The 15415-nt window shown below is 37.2% G+C and overlaps 1 protein-coding gene across 1 annotated transcript in view; it reads right to left on the reverse strand.

Annotated features, from left to right (window-relative positions):
* Positions 1-1301: 1301 nt before the first annotated feature.
* The window catches only part of LOC133612285 (voltage-dependent calcium channel subunit alpha-2/delta-1), a 412014-nt gene continuing 397900 nt past the window's right edge, over positions 1302-15415 (reverse strand). Inside the window, exons 39-40 of the mRNA XM_061969551.2 lie at positions 3337-3419; positions 1302-1547 (exon numbers count right to left, since the gene is read on the reverse strand). Of these exons, the coding sequence (XP_061825535.2) occupies positions 1335-1547; positions 3337-3419 (296 nt within the window). The 3' untranslated portion in view covers positions 1302-1334. The remainder of the gene's footprint in view (positions 1548-3336; positions 3420-15415) is intronic.

The raw sequence follows: 15415 nt of genomic DNA on the forward strand, positions 1-15415 counted from the left end.
AAGGACGACACCGCAGCGCTCCAATAAAACACACTCAGATCTTCTGTTTATAGCCGATACTACATAAAAAAATAATGCAAAATAATGCAGTAACGCATCATGTAGTAACGGTAACTGAGTTACTGAATATAACAAATAACGCGTTAGACTACTAGTTACTGCCGAAAATAATTTTGTAACGCGTTAGTCCCAACACTGCTCATAACAAGAAGATAGAGAAAAAGAAGAAGCTTATCGACTACGGTATCAACACGGACTACAGTGGACTACAGATCCCAAATACACATCAGCAGGTACCAAAAGGTAAGAAAAGTTGTTTTTGCATAATATTGCGAAACAAAACGCCAGATAATGTCTGCTAATGGGTGCCATTTTGCGGTCCTTTTACGCACACCATAGTAATACTTGTATCTCTGACTACGGTAGCCGTAATGCGCCGACAATCCATCAAGCGGTGTGGCTTCAAAGTCGTACTAAAACATTTTGACAGATTATTGAGCGCCGTGTGTAATGTTCTTTATTCTCAATGGAACATTTAAAGTTTTGGTGTAGTTTACTGGCGTCATATTGCAGTCTACACGTATCTCTTATGTGTGACTGCCATCTACTGGTCACACTTATCATTACACCATGTACCAAATAAAATAGCTTTGAGGTCGGTAAGCACGACTAGAATTATTCCGCACATTAGGTTATAAGGCGCACTGTAGATTTTTGAGAAAATGAAAGGATTTTAAGTGCGCCTTATAGTCCGAAAAATACGGTACCGTAGTAGGTCAACAAAAATTAAATACATAAATAATCTTTCTCTAAAAAAAAAAAAAAAAAAAAAAGGGTTCAAGATGTTCGTCATAATTATTGTTCTGTGTACTTTGTGACCAGTGAACATGTTGCTTTTGTAGCTGTTTCAGCAGATTTGAATTGCTGTTTTGGGCAGTAGATATGATCTTATATCCATGACACAACTTACATTTAACTAAAATGTTCTTTTTTTTGTGCTCGACAAAAGAATAGTAGTGAGAATATCTCCATGTTAAGAAACTCGACTTCTGGCTCCGCACAGTCAACAAATATTAAATACATAATAATATTTCTCTAAAAAAAAAAGGAAAAAAAAGAGTTTAAGATATTCATCATAATTATTGTTCTGTGTACTTTGTGAACAGTGAACATGTTGCTTTTGTTTTCTTGTGTACTTTGTGAACACTTGTAGTTTGAACAGTCTCTTAAAGTGAATCATATTGCTGCTTTGTTTTGATTCCTTTGGTTAATTCATTCCATCTATTAATTCCTCATACGGATTTGCTAAAGGTTTTAAGTGTTCCTCCCTCGTGTCAACGGGGTGAGATAATGTATGATTGCTGTTTTTGTTTGGCAGGGCACAAATAATTCTTATTGCAATGATACAAAGGCTGTAACTTTAGGGTGAGATATACAGCACATACACCATATTGGCACACTAACCCAATAAAAGTGTTGAGCAGAAAGAAGAAGAGCGACGTGTGCCTGAGAGTGGATCCTCTGCTGATTGGACACAAGGGCTCGTCCTACCATGGCGGACAAGAGCAGCAGCCAAGTGGGAGGCGGAAGCGAAGGAAATGAGATGGAGAGCATGCAAAATAATGAAAAATAGTCACAAGGTTACTAAAGATGGATGAATAAATATAAAATGGCAGACAGCAGAATGGGTGCCCAAAGGCCAAGACAGGACACAAAATATAAAACCCAAAACCAGTGAAGTTGTGTAATTCGTAAATACAAACAGAATACAATGATTTGCAAATCCTTTTCAACTTATATTCAATTGAATAGACTGCAAAAACAAGATATTTAATGTTCCAACTGAGAAACTTGTTTTATTTTTTTGCAAATAATCATTAACTTAGAATTTAATGGCAGCAACACATTGCAAACAAGTTGTAACAGGGGCATGTTTACCACTGTGTTACATGGCCTTTCCTTTTAACTACACTCAGTAAATGTTTGGGAACTGAGGAGACACATTTTTAAAGCTTCTCAAGTGGAATTATTTCCCATTCTTGCTTGATGTACAGCTTAAGTTGTTCAACAGTCCGGGGGTCTCCATTGTGATATTTTAGGCTTCATAATGTGCCACACATTTCCAATGGGAGACAGGTCTGGACTACAGGCAGGCCAGTCTAGTATCCGCACTCTTTTACTACGAAGCCACGCTGTTGTAACACGTGGCTTGGCATTGTCTTGCTGAAATAAGCAGGGGCGTCCATGATAACGTTGCTTGGATGGCAACATATGTTGCTCCAAAACCTGTATGTACCTTTCAGCATTAATGGTGCCTTCACAGATGTGTAAGTTTCCCATGCCTTGGGCACAAATACACCCCTGTACCATCACACATGCTGGCTTTTGAACTTTGCGCCTAAAACAATCCGGACGGTTCTTTTCCTCTTTGTTCCGGAGGACACAACCTCCACAGTTTCCAAAAACAATTTGAAATGTGGACTCGTCAGACCAAAAAACACTTTTACACTTTGCATCCGTCCATCTTAGATGAGTTCGTGCCCAGCGAAGCCGGCTGCATTTCTGGGTGTTGTTGATAAATAGTTTTGGCTTTGCAAGTAGAGTTTTAACTTGCACTTACAGATGTAGCAACCAACTGTTGTTACTGACAGTGGTTTTCTGAAGTGTTCCTGAGCCCATGTGGTGATATCCTTTACACACTGATGTCGCGTTTTGATGCAGTACCGCCTGAGGGACCCAAGGTCACGGGTATTCGATGTTACGTGCAGTGATTTCTCCAGATTCTCTGAACCTTTTGAAGTTATTACGGAGCGTAGATGGTGAAAGCCCTAAATTCCTTGCAATAGCTGGTTGAGAAAGGTTTTTCTTAAACTGTTCAACAATTTGCTCACACATTTGTTGACAAAGTGGTGACCCTCGCCCCATCCCTGTTTGTGAATGACTGAGCATTTCATGGAAGCTGCTTTTATACCCAATCATGGCACCCACCTGTTCCCAATTAGCCCGTTCACCTGTGGGATGTTCCCAATAAGTGTTTGATGAGCGTTCCTCACCTCTCTCCGTCTTTTTTGCCACTTGTGCCAGCTTTTTTGAAACATGTTGCAGGCATCAAATTCCAAATGAGCTAATATTTGCAAAAAATAACAAGGTTTTTCCAGTTTGAACATGAAATATCTTGTCTTTGCAGTCTATTCAATTGAATATAAGTTGAAAAGGATTTGCAAATCATTGAATTTATTTTTATTTACCATTTACACAACGTGACAACTTCACTGGTTTTGGGTTTTGTAGATGACATATAGTTTTTGTCAAGCAATCCCTGCCGGGTTGTCTTACATTTTCGTTGTTGTCAAAGCACACATCCGGTCCTTTGCGGTACCTTGGATTCTGGGCCAGCTCACATGGATCTGGACCTTCAGCTGAACAGAGGTTTTCAGGAAAACAACAGCAACAAGAAGGTCTACCAAAGTACTGATACACCAGAAAAGCTCTCAGTAACACGGTGCAAACATTTCCAGCGGGACCTAAACTTATGTTCATACTTGGAACTGTCACGGCGCCCTAATCTCAAAATACTTCAAATTAACGTATCCCATTGAAATAAATTCAATTCAATTTTATTTGTGCTTGGCCCTGCCAAAAAGCACAACATGTATGTGGAGGGGGGCGTGGCCTGCGGGCCTGCCGCGGCGCGGAGTATGTAGGGACTGGCCTCGGAGCAGCGGCAGGTGAGTAGATTGCCCAGCTGGGGCTTGTTATCTAATGACCTGTCACCTTTATTGGCAGCAGCCGGACAGAGACATGTTTTTAATTTATTTATCTTATTTTGTTTTATTTTTTATTTTTAAAAGGACCTTATCTTCACCATACCCGGTTGTCCAAAATAGGTATAATAATGTGTTAATTCCACGACTGTATATATCGGTATCGGTTGATATCGGTATCGGTAATTAAAGAGTTGGACAATATCGGAATATCGGATATCGGCCAAAAAAACATTATCGGACATCCCTACTTTCAATTTAAAGCATAACGATTAACCCAGAGACAGCTCTTAACTCAAAACACTCTTAAGTTGAGGTACCACTTTATATACCGGGGGTCAGCAACCCGCGGCTCTTTAGCACCGCCCTAGTGGCTCCTTGGAGCTTTTTCAAAAATGGAAAAAAAAATGGGGGGAAAAATGTGTTTGTTGTTTTAATAATGTTTCTGTAAGAGGACAAACATAACACACCTAATTGTTAGAAAGCCCACTGTTTGATATGTTTGTGTTTATGCTTCACTGATGACACTGTTTGGCCAGCGCCGTTTTGTCCTACTAATTTTGGCGGTCCATGAACTCACCGTAGTTGGTTTACGTGTACAACTTACTCCGTAAGACGTGTTTTACGCCACTCAGTCTTTGTCTCATTTTGTCCACCAAACGTTTTATGCTGTGCGTGAATACTCAAAGGTGAGCTTTGTTGATGTTATTGACTCGCGTGGCGTGCTAATAATCCATGCTAACATGCTATTTGGGCTAGCTGTGTGTACATATTGCATCATTAGGTCTCGTTTGTAGGTATATTTGAGTTAAATTAATTTCCTTTAATTATGTAATTTATATCTTATGTTTAGCGCCGCCCTAGTGGTTCCCTGGACCTCTTCCAGAGATGTGTGACAATGGAAAAAGATGAAGAAAAAATATATATGTTTTATGGTTTTAATATATTTTCTGTAGGAGAACAAACATGACACAAACTTTCGTAATTGTTAGACATCCCACTGTTTATGTTATACATACTTTACTGATGAGTATTTGGCAAGTGGCGTTTTGTCCTACTAATTTCAGCGATCCTTGAACTCATAGTTTGTTTACATGTACAACTTTCTCCGGTGCCGCCACAGAATGACGTGTTTTATGCCACTCCTTATTTGTCTCATTTTGTCCACCAAACATTTTGAGCTGTGCGTGAATGCACAAAGGTGAGCTTTGTTGATGTTATTGACTCGCGTGGAGTGCTAATAATCCATGCTAACATGCTATTTGGGCTAGCTGTGTGTACATATTGCATCATTAGGTCTCGTTTGTAGGTATAATTGAGTTAAATTAATTTCCTTTACTTATGTAATTTATATCTTATATGTTTAGCGCCGTCTTAGTGGCTCCCTGGACCTCTTTCAGAGATGTGTGAAAATGGAAAAAGATGACGAAAAAATATATATGTTTTATGGTTTTAATATATTTTCTGTAAAGAACAAACATGACACAAACCTTCGTAATTGTTAGACATCCCACTGTTTATGTTATACATACTTTACTGATGAGTATTTGGCAAGCGCCGTTTTGTCCTACTGATTTCAGCGATCCTTGAACTCATCTTAGTTTGTTTACATGTACAACTTTCTCCAGCGCCGCTATAGAAAGACGTGTTTTATGCCACTCCTTTGTCTCATTTTGTCCATCAAATGTTTTATACTGTGCGTGAATGCACAAAAGTTGAGCTTTGTTGATGTTAGTGACTTGCGTGGAGTGCTAATAATCCATGCTAACATGCTATTTGGGCTAGATGTGTGTACATATTGCATCATTAGGTCTCGTTTGTAGGTATATTTGAGTTAAATTAATTTCCTTTACTTATGTAATGTATATCTTATATGTTTAGCGCCGCCCTAGTGGCTCCTTGGACCTCTTCCAGAGATGTGTGAAAATGGAAAAAGATGAAGAAAAAATATATATATTTTATGGTTTTAATATATTTTCTGTAGGAGAACAAACATGACACAAACTTTCGTAATTGTTAGACATCCCACTGTTTATGTTATACATACTTTACTGATGAGTATTTGGCAAGCGCCGTTTTGTCCTACTGATTTCAGCGATCCTTGAACTCATCGTAGTTTGTTTACAAGTACAACTTTCTCCGGTGCAGCTACAGAAAGACGTGTTTTATGCCACTCCTTTTTTAATCTCATTTTGTCCACCAAACTTTTTATACTGTGCGTGAATGCACAAAGTTGAGCTTTGTTGATGTTATTGACTTGTTGGAGTGCTAATCAGGCATATTTGGTCAGTGCATGACTGCAAGCTAATCAATGCTATTTAGGCTAGTTGTATGTACATATTGCATCATTATGCCTCGTTTGTAGGTATATTTGAGCTCATTTAATATCCTTTACTTATGTCCTCTGTGTATTTAATTTATATGTGCATGTCTCATGACACATTATATGTATGTAATATTGGCTGCATTTCTGATAGTTGTTTGTGTGCCATGTTGTTCCAGACCACAGCAAACATTACCAAGCTTGCCAAAGATTGTAATAAATCCATTTAACTTGGACGCACACATCTATACCTTTAGCAGTTTTAAGTCAGGAGTTATCTCACCCTCTGAGACACTTACTTAATGTGTTGCCTTCATTATAACACTTACATAAGGCTTTTAACGGATCAGTTTTTGGTATTTTTGGTCCAATATGGCGCTTTCAACATGTTGGGTTGCCGACCCCTGGTATATACAGTGTAATGTCAAAAACTAACTGTATGCTACCAAAGAGAAACAAACGGTCACCACAAGAAATTAAAATATATTTGTCTTGACAAGTTAAAATACATTTTGGAACCTTTCAGCACCACTTATTAAACCAGGGGTGTCAAACTCATTTTCATTGAGGGCCACGTCGCAGTAATAGCTGCTTTCAGAGGGGCCGTTTTTTCAAAATTAAATTACATTATGCATGCTGCTGATAACCTGTGATTAATCACGATGAATCAAAATGCATATGCATTTGATTATTAGATTTTTTTAAATGTATAACTTGCTTTAAAATCATAAATAAAGGTGACAAGCAGATATTTAACTATTTGTTTTTATCTCGCAAAAATAGTTTTGCAATACAGTATATAATATATAACTGGCATGATCAGATAATATTAAAGTATAAAATATGCATTTTTTTTTCTGTCAAAATCAAAAGAACGAATGTATTTAATAAAAATAAAAGTATTTTATTGACACCCATTTTTTCCAGGTTTTCGCGGGCCACATACAATGATGTGGCGGGCCAGAACTGGTCCCCGGGCCTTGAGTTTGACACCTGTGGATTAAACAATATACAGTAGATGACTGTATGCATGTGTCGTATTTTTTGGACTATAAGTCGTGTAAATGAGTTGAAATGGTTGGTGTTGGAATTTTTCAAATCGGTTGAGAAACGTTGAAGTAGTAACATGTTGAATTGAGAAATGGTATTATGGAATTCCTGGAAATTTCGAGAAAACCGGGAATTTTTCCAGTTCAAAAAAACAACTTAGTTTTTTTGTCCTGATTGAGAGGAATGCTTTGATGGTTGATGGTTGAAAAATGTGGAAGGAGTAGTCCCAGAAAAAAAGGGTGAAAATGGGGCTTTAGAAAACCAGGAATTCTGGAAAGTCCTGGAATTTTTTTGAGCTGGGAAAAAGGGAAGTTAGAATTATCTGGAAGGTGGAATGTGTTGAAGGTAGAATGGTTTGACTTGGTTGAAAACTGTGTAAATGGTGGACGTTTGAAAAATGGCCAATTCATTTTGAATGGGAAAAATGTCCCGGAAAACCTGGAATTCTGGGAAATTTTGGGAAAAGCGGGATTTTTTAAAAATGATTAGGAGCATGAATGTCCTGAATGAGTTGAATTGGCTGGTGTTGGAATTGTTTAAATCGGGCAAGAAATGTTGAAGTGGTAAATGGTATTCGGGAATTTTGGGAAAAGCGGGATTTTTTTTTTTAAATGCTAAAAAATATGAACGTTGTAAATGAGTTGAAATGGTTGGTGTTGGAATTTTTCAAATCGGTCGAGAAATGTTGAAGTAGCAACATGTTGAATTGAGAAATGGTATTATGGAATTCCTGGAAATTTCGAGAAAACTGGGAATTTTTCCAGTTCAAAAAAACAACTTAGTTTTTTTTGTCCTGATTAAGAGGAATACTTTGATGGTTGATGGTTGAAAAATGTGGAAGGAGTAGTCTCCAGAAAAAAAGGGTGAAAATAGGGCTTTAGAAAACCAAGAATTCTGGAAATTCCTGGAATTTTTTTGAACTTGGAAAAAAGGAAGTTAGAATTATCTGGAAAGTGAAATGTGTTGAAGGTGGAATGGTTTGATTTGGTTGAAAACTGTGTAAATGGTGGACGTTTGAAAAAAGGCCAATTCATTTTGAATGGGAAAAATGTCCCGGAAAACCTGGAATTCTGGGAATTTTGGGAAAAGCGGGACTTTTTAAAAATGATTAGGAGCATGAATGTCCTGAATGAGCTAAATTGGCTGGTGTTAAAATTGTTTAAATCGGGCAAGAAATGTTGAAGTAGTAAATGGTATTAAGGAATTTCGTGAAAAGCGGGATTTTTTTTTAAAATTGCTAAAAAAATATGAACATTGTAAATGATTTGAAATGGTTGGTGTTGGAATTTTTCAAATCGGTCGAGAAATGTTGAAGTAATAACATGTTGAATTGAGAAATGGTATTATGGAATTCCTGGAAATTTCGAGAAAACCGGGAATTTTTCCAGTTCAAAAAACAACTTAGTTTTTTGTACTGATTAAGAGGAATGCTTTGACGGTTGATGGTTGAAAAATGTGGAAGGAGTAGCCTCCAGAAAACAAGGGTGAAAATAGGGCTTTGGAAAAGAAGGAAATCTGGAAAGTCCTGGAATTTTTTTGAACTTGGAAAAAGGGAAGTTAGAATTATCTGGAAGGTGGAATGTGTTGAAGGTGGAATGGTTTGATTTGGTTGTAAACTGTATAAATGGTGGACGTTTGAAAAATGGCCAATTCATTTTAAATGGGAAAAATGTCCTGGAATTCTGGGAATTTTGGGAAAAGCGGGATTTTTTTTTAAATGCTTAAAAATATGAATGCTGTAAGTGAGTTGAAATGGTTGGTGTTGGAATTTTTCAAATCGGTCGAGAAATGTTGAAGTAATAACATGTTGAATTGAGAAATGGTACTATGGAATTCCTGGAAATTTCGAGAAAACCGGGAATTTTTCCAGTTAAAAAAAAACCTTAGTTTTTTTGTCCTGATTAAGAGGAATGCTTTGACGGTTGATGGTTGAAAAATGTGGAAGGAGTAGCCTCCAGAAAACAAGGGTGAAAATAGGGCTTTGGAAAACAAGGAATTCTGGAAAGTCCTGGAATTTTTTTGAACTTGGAAAAAGGGCAGTTAGATTTATCTGGAAGGTGAAATGTGTTGAAGGTGGAATGGTTTAATTTGGTTGAAAACTGTGTAAATGGTGGACGTTTGAAAAAAGGCCAATTCATTTTGAATGGGAAAAATGTCCCGGAAAACCTGGAATTCTGGGAAATTTGGGAATTTTGGGAAAAGCGGGACTTTTTGAAAATTATTAGGAGCATGAATGTTCTGAATGAGCTGAATTGGCTGGTGTTAAAATTGTTTAAATCGGGCAAGAAATGTTGGAGTAGTAAATGATATTAGGGAATTTCAGGAAAAGCGGGATTTTTTTTTAAAAAATGCTAAAAAATATGAACGTTGTAAATGAGTTGAAATAGTTGGTGTTGGAATTTTTCAAATCGGTCAAGAAATGTTGAAGTAGTAACATGTTGAATTGAGAAATGGTATTATGGAATTCCTGGAATTTCGAGAAAACCGTGAATTTTTCCAGTTCAAAAAACCACTTAGTTTTTTTTGTCCTGATTAAGAGGAATGCTTTGATGGTTGATGGTTGAAAAATGTGGAAAGAGTAGTCTCCAGAAAAAAAGGGTGAAAATAGGGCTTTGGAAAACCAAGAATTCTGGAAAGTCCTGGAATTTTTTTGAACTTGTAAAAAGGGAAGTTAGAATTATCTGGAAGGTGAAATGTGTTGAAGGTGGAATGGTTTGATTTGCTTGAAAACTGTGTAAATGGTGGACGTTTGAAAAAAGGCCACTTCATTTTGAATGGGAAAAATGTCCCGGAAAACCTGGAATTCTGGGAAATTTGGGAATTTTGGGAAAAGCGGGACTTTTTAAAAATGATTAGGAGCATGAATGCCCTGAATGAGCTGAATTGGCTGGTGCTGGAATTGTTTAAATCGGGCAAGAAATGTTGAAGTAGTAAATGGTATTAGGGAATTTTGGGAAAAGCGGGATTTTTTTTTAAAAATGCTAAAAAAACATGAACGTTGTAAATGAGTTGAAATGGTTGGTGTTGGAATTTTTCAAATCGGTCGAGAAATGTTGAAGTAGTAACATGTTGAATTGAGAAATGGTATTATGGAATTCCTGGGAATTTCGGGAAAACCGGGAATTTTTCCAGTTCAAAAAACAACTCGGTTTTTTGTACTGATTAAAAGGAATGCTTTGACGGTTGATGGTTGAAAAATGTGGAAGGAGTAGCCTCCAGAAAACAAGGGTGAAAATAGGGCTTTGGAAAAGAAGGAAATCTGGAAAGTCCTGGAATTTTTTTGAACTTGGAAAAAGGGAAGTTAGAATTATCTGGAAAGTGGAATGTGTTGAAGGTGGAATGGTTTGATTTGGTTGAAAACTGTGTAAATGGTGGACGTTTGAAAAATGGCCAATTCATTTTGAATGGGAAAAATGTCCCGGAAATCCTGGAATTCTGGTAATTTTGGGTAAAGCGGGACTTTTTTAATAATGATTAAGAGCATGAATGTCCTGAATGACCTAAATTGGCTGGTGTTGGAATTGTTTAAATCGGGCAAGAAATGTTGTAGTAGTAAATGGTATTAGGGAATTTGGGGAAAAGCGGGATTTTTTTTTTAAATGCTAAAGAATATGAACGTTGTAAATGAGTTGAAATGGTTGGTGTTAGAATTTTTCAAATCGGTCGAGAAATGTTGAAGTAGTAACATGTTGAACTGAGAAATGGCATTACAAAATTCCTGGAATTTCGGGAAAACCGGGAATTTTTCCAGTTAAAAAAACATCTTAGTTTTTTTGTCCTGATTAAGAGGAATGATCTGATGGTTGATGGTTGAAAAATGTGGAAGGAGTAGTCTCCAGAAAAAAAGAGTGAAAATAGGGCTTTGGAAAACAAGGAATTCTTGGAAGTCCTGGAATTTTTTTGAGCTGGGAAAAAGGGAAAATAGAATTATCTGGAAGGTGGAATGTGTTGAAGTGGTTTCATTTGGTTGAAAACTGTGTAAATAGTGGACGTTTGAAAAATGGCCAATTCATTTTGAATGGGAAAAATGTCCCGGAAAACCTAGAATTCTGGGAAATTTGGGAATTTTGGGAAAAACGGGACTTTTTAAAAATGATTAGGAGCATGAATGTCCTGAATGAGCTAAATTGGCTGGTGTTAAAATTGTTTAAATCGGGCAAGAAATGTTGAAGTAGTAAATGGTATTAGGGAATTTCGGGAAAAGCGGGAATTTTTTTTTTTAAATGCTAAAAAATATGAACGTTGTAAAAGAGTTGAAATGGTTGGTGTTGGAATTTTTCAAATCGGTCGAGAAATGTTGAAGTAGTAATATGTTGAATTGAGAAATGGTATTATGGAATTCCTGGAAATTTCGAGAAAACCGGGAATTTTTCCATTTCAAAAAAACAACTTAGTTTTTTTGTCCTGATTAAGAGGAATGCTTTGACGGTTGATGGTTGAAAAATGTGGAAGGAGTAGCCTCCAGAAAACAAGGGTGAAAATAGGGCTTTGGAAAAGAAGGAAATCTGGAAAGTCCTGGAATTTTTTTGAACTTGGAAAAAGGGAAGTTAGAATTATCTGGAAAGTGGAATGTGTTGAAGGTGGAATGGTTTGATTTGGTTGAAAACTGTGTAAATGGTGGACGTTTGAAAAATGGCCAATTCATTTTGAATGGGAAAAATGTCCCGGAAATCCTGGAATTCTGGTAATTTTGGGTAAAGCGGGACTTTTTAATAATGATTAAGAGCATGAATGTCCTGAATGACCTAAATTGGCTGGTGTTGGAATTGTTTAAATCGGGCAAGAAATGTTGTAGTAGTAAATGGTATTAGGGAATTTGGGGAAAAGCGGGATTTTTTTTTTAAATGCTAAAGAATATGAACGTTGTAAATGAGTTGAAATGGTTGGTGTTAGAATTTTTCAAATCGGTCGAGAAATGTTGAAGTAGTAACATGTTGAACTGAGAAATGGCATTACAAAATTCCTGGAATTTCGGGAAAACCGGGAATTTTTCCAGTTAAAAAAACATCTTAGTTTTTTTGTCCTGATTAAGAGGAATGATCTGATGGTTGATGGTTGAAAAATGTGGAAGGAGTAGTCTCCAGAAAAAAAGAGTGAAAATAGGGCTTTGGAAAACAAGGAATTCTTGGAAGTCCTGGAATTTTTTTGAGCTGGGAAAAAGGGAAAATAGAATTATCTGGAAGGTGGAATGTGTTGAAGTGGTTTCATTTGGTTGAAAACTGTGTAAATAGTGGACGTTTGAAAAATGGCCAATTCATTTTGAATGGGAAAAATGTCCCGGAAAACCTAGAATTCTGGGAAATTTGGGAATTTTGGGAAAAACGGGACTTTTTAAAAATGATTAGGAGCATGAATGTCCTGAATGAGCTAAATTGGCTGGTGTTAAAATTGTTTAAATCGGGCAAGAAATGTTGAAGTAGTAAATGGTATTAGGGAATTTCGGGAAAAGCGGGAATTTTTTTTTTTAAATGCTAAAAAATATGAACGTTGTAAAAGAGTTGAAATGGTTGGTGTTGGAATTTTTCAAATCGGTCGAGAAATGTTGAAGTAGTAATATGTTGAATTGAGAAATGGTATTATGGAATTCCTGGAAATTTCGAGAAAACCGGGAATTTTTCCAGTTCAAAAAAACAACTTAGTTTTTTTGTCCTGATTAAGAGGAATGCTTTGACGGTTGATGGTTGAAAAATGTGGAAGGAGTAGTCTCCAGAAAAAAGGGTGAAAATAGGGCTTTGGAAAACCAGGAATTCTGGAAAGTCCTGGATTTTTTTTGAACTTGGAAAAAAAGAAGTTAGAATTATCTGGAAGGTAGAATGTGTTGAAGGTGGAATGGTTTGATTTGGTTGAAAACTGTGTAAATGGTGGACGTTTGAAAAATGGCCAATTCATTTTGAATTGGAAAAATGTCCCGGAAAACCTGGAATTCTGGGAAATTTTGGAAAAGCGGGATTTTTAAAAAATGATTAGGAGCATGAATGTCCTGAATGAGCTGAATTGGCAGGTGTTGGAATTGTTTAAATCGGGCAAGAAATGTTGAAGTAGTAAATGGTATTAGGGAATTTTGGGAAAAGCGGGATTTTTTTTTTAAAAATGCTAAAAAAATATGAACGTTGTAAATGAGTTGAAATGGTTGGTGTTGGAATTTTTCAAATCGGTCGAGAAATGTTGAAGTGAGAAATGGTATTACACATTTCCTGGAATTTCGGGAAAACCGGGAATTTTTCCAGTTAAAAAAACAACTTAGTCTTTTTGTCCTGATTAAGAGGAATGATCTGATGGTTGATGGTTGAAAAAGGTGGAAGGAGTAGTCTCCAGAAAAAAAGAGTGAAAATAGGGCTTTGGAAAACCAGGAATTCTGGAAAGTCCTGGAATTTTTTGGAACTTGGAAAAAGGGAAGTTAGAATTATTATGTGTTGAAGGTGGAATGGGTTGATTTGGTTGAAAACTGTGTAAATGGTGGAAGTTTGAAAAATGGCCAATTCATTTTGAATGGGAAAAATGTCCCCGGAAAACCTGGAATTCTGGGAAATGTGGGAATTTTTTTGGAATTTGTCAAGGAAAAGCCCGCAATTCCCGAATAGGCTGAACAGTTTGAAGTTGAAACGGTTTGAATCAGGTGAAAAATGTGGAAGGTAGAGTGCACCAAAATCTGGAGAAGAAGAATAATAATAAATAAATACAAACCCCGTTTCCATATGAGTTGGGAAATTGTGTTAGATGTAAATATAAACGGAATACAATGATTTGCAAATCCTTTTCAACCCATATTCAATTGAATGCACTACAAAGAAAAGATATTTGATGTTCAAACTCATAAATTTTACCTTTTTTTTTGCAAATAATTACATTAGAATTTCATGGCTGCAACACGTGCCAAAGTAGTTGGGAAAGGGCATGTTCACCACTGTGTTACATGGCCTTTCCTATTAACAACACTCAGTAAACGTTTGGGAACTGAGGAGACACATTTTTTTAAGCTTCTCAGGTGGAATTCTTTCCCATTCTTGCTTGATGTACAGCTTAAGTTGTTCAACAGTCCGGGGGTCTCCGTTGTGCTATTTTAGGCTTCATAATGCACCACACATTTTCAATGGGAGACAGGTCTGGACTACAGGCAGGCCAGTCTAGTACCCGCATTGTTTTACTATGAAGCCACGTTGTTGTAACAAGTGGCTTGGCATTGTCTTGCTGAAATAAGCAGGGGCGTCCATGGTAACGTTGCTTGGATGGCAACATATGTTGCTCCAAAACCTGTATGTACCTTTCAGCATTAATGGCGCCTTCACAGATGTGTAAGTTACCCATGTCTTGGGCACTAATACACCCCCATACCATCACAGATGCTGGCTTTTACACTTTGCGCCTATAACAATCCGGATGGTTCTTTTCCTCTTTGGTACGGAGGACACGACGTCCACAGTTTCCAAAAACAATTTGAAATGTGGACTCGTCAGACCACAGAACACTTTTCCACTTTGTATCAGTCCATCTTAGATGAGCTCAGGCCCAGCGAAGCCGACGGCGTTCCTGGGTGTTGTTGATAAACGGTTTTCGCCTTGCATAGGAGAGTTTTAACTTGCACTTACAGATGTAGCGACCAACTGTAGTTACTGACAGTGGGTTTCTGAAGTGTTCCTGAGCCCATGTGGTGATATCCTTTACACACCGATGTCGCTTGTTGATGCAGTACAGCCTGAGGGATCGAAGGTCACGGGCTTAGCCGCTTACGTGCAGTGATTTCTCCAGATTCTCTGAACCTTTTGATGATATTACGGACCGTAGATGGCGAAATCCCTAAATTCCTTGCAATAGCTGGTTGAGAAAGGTTTTTCTTAAACCGTTCAACAATTTGCTCACGCATTTGTTGACCAAGTGGTGACCCTCGCCCCATCCTTGTTTGTGAATGACTGAGCATTTCATGGAATCTACTTTTATACCCAATCATGGCACCCACCTGTTCCCAATTAGCCTGCACACCTGTGGGATGTTCCAAATAAGTGTTTGATGAGCATTCTTTAACTTTATCAGTCTTTTTTGCCACCTTTCCCAACTTCTTTGTCACGTGTTGCTGGCATCAAATTCTAAAGTTAAAATGTTTACGTTTATCAGTTTGAACATCAAATATGTTGTCTTTGTAGCATATTCAACTGAATCATTGTATTCCGTTTATATTTACATCTAACACAATTTCCCAACTCATATGGAAACGGGGTCCGTACACACACTGCTCACACACAAATTACACCAAATCATCAACATTGGGCAGTAAAAAAAAGAA

This window comes from Nerophis lumbriciformis, linkage group LG10 (assembly GCF_033978685.3).
Source record: "Nerophis lumbriciformis linkage group LG10, RoL_Nlum_v2.1, whole genome shotgun sequence".
NCBI classification, from domain to species: domain Eukaryota; kingdom Metazoa; phylum Chordata; class Actinopteri; order Syngnathiformes; family Syngnathidae; genus Nerophis; species Nerophis lumbriciformis.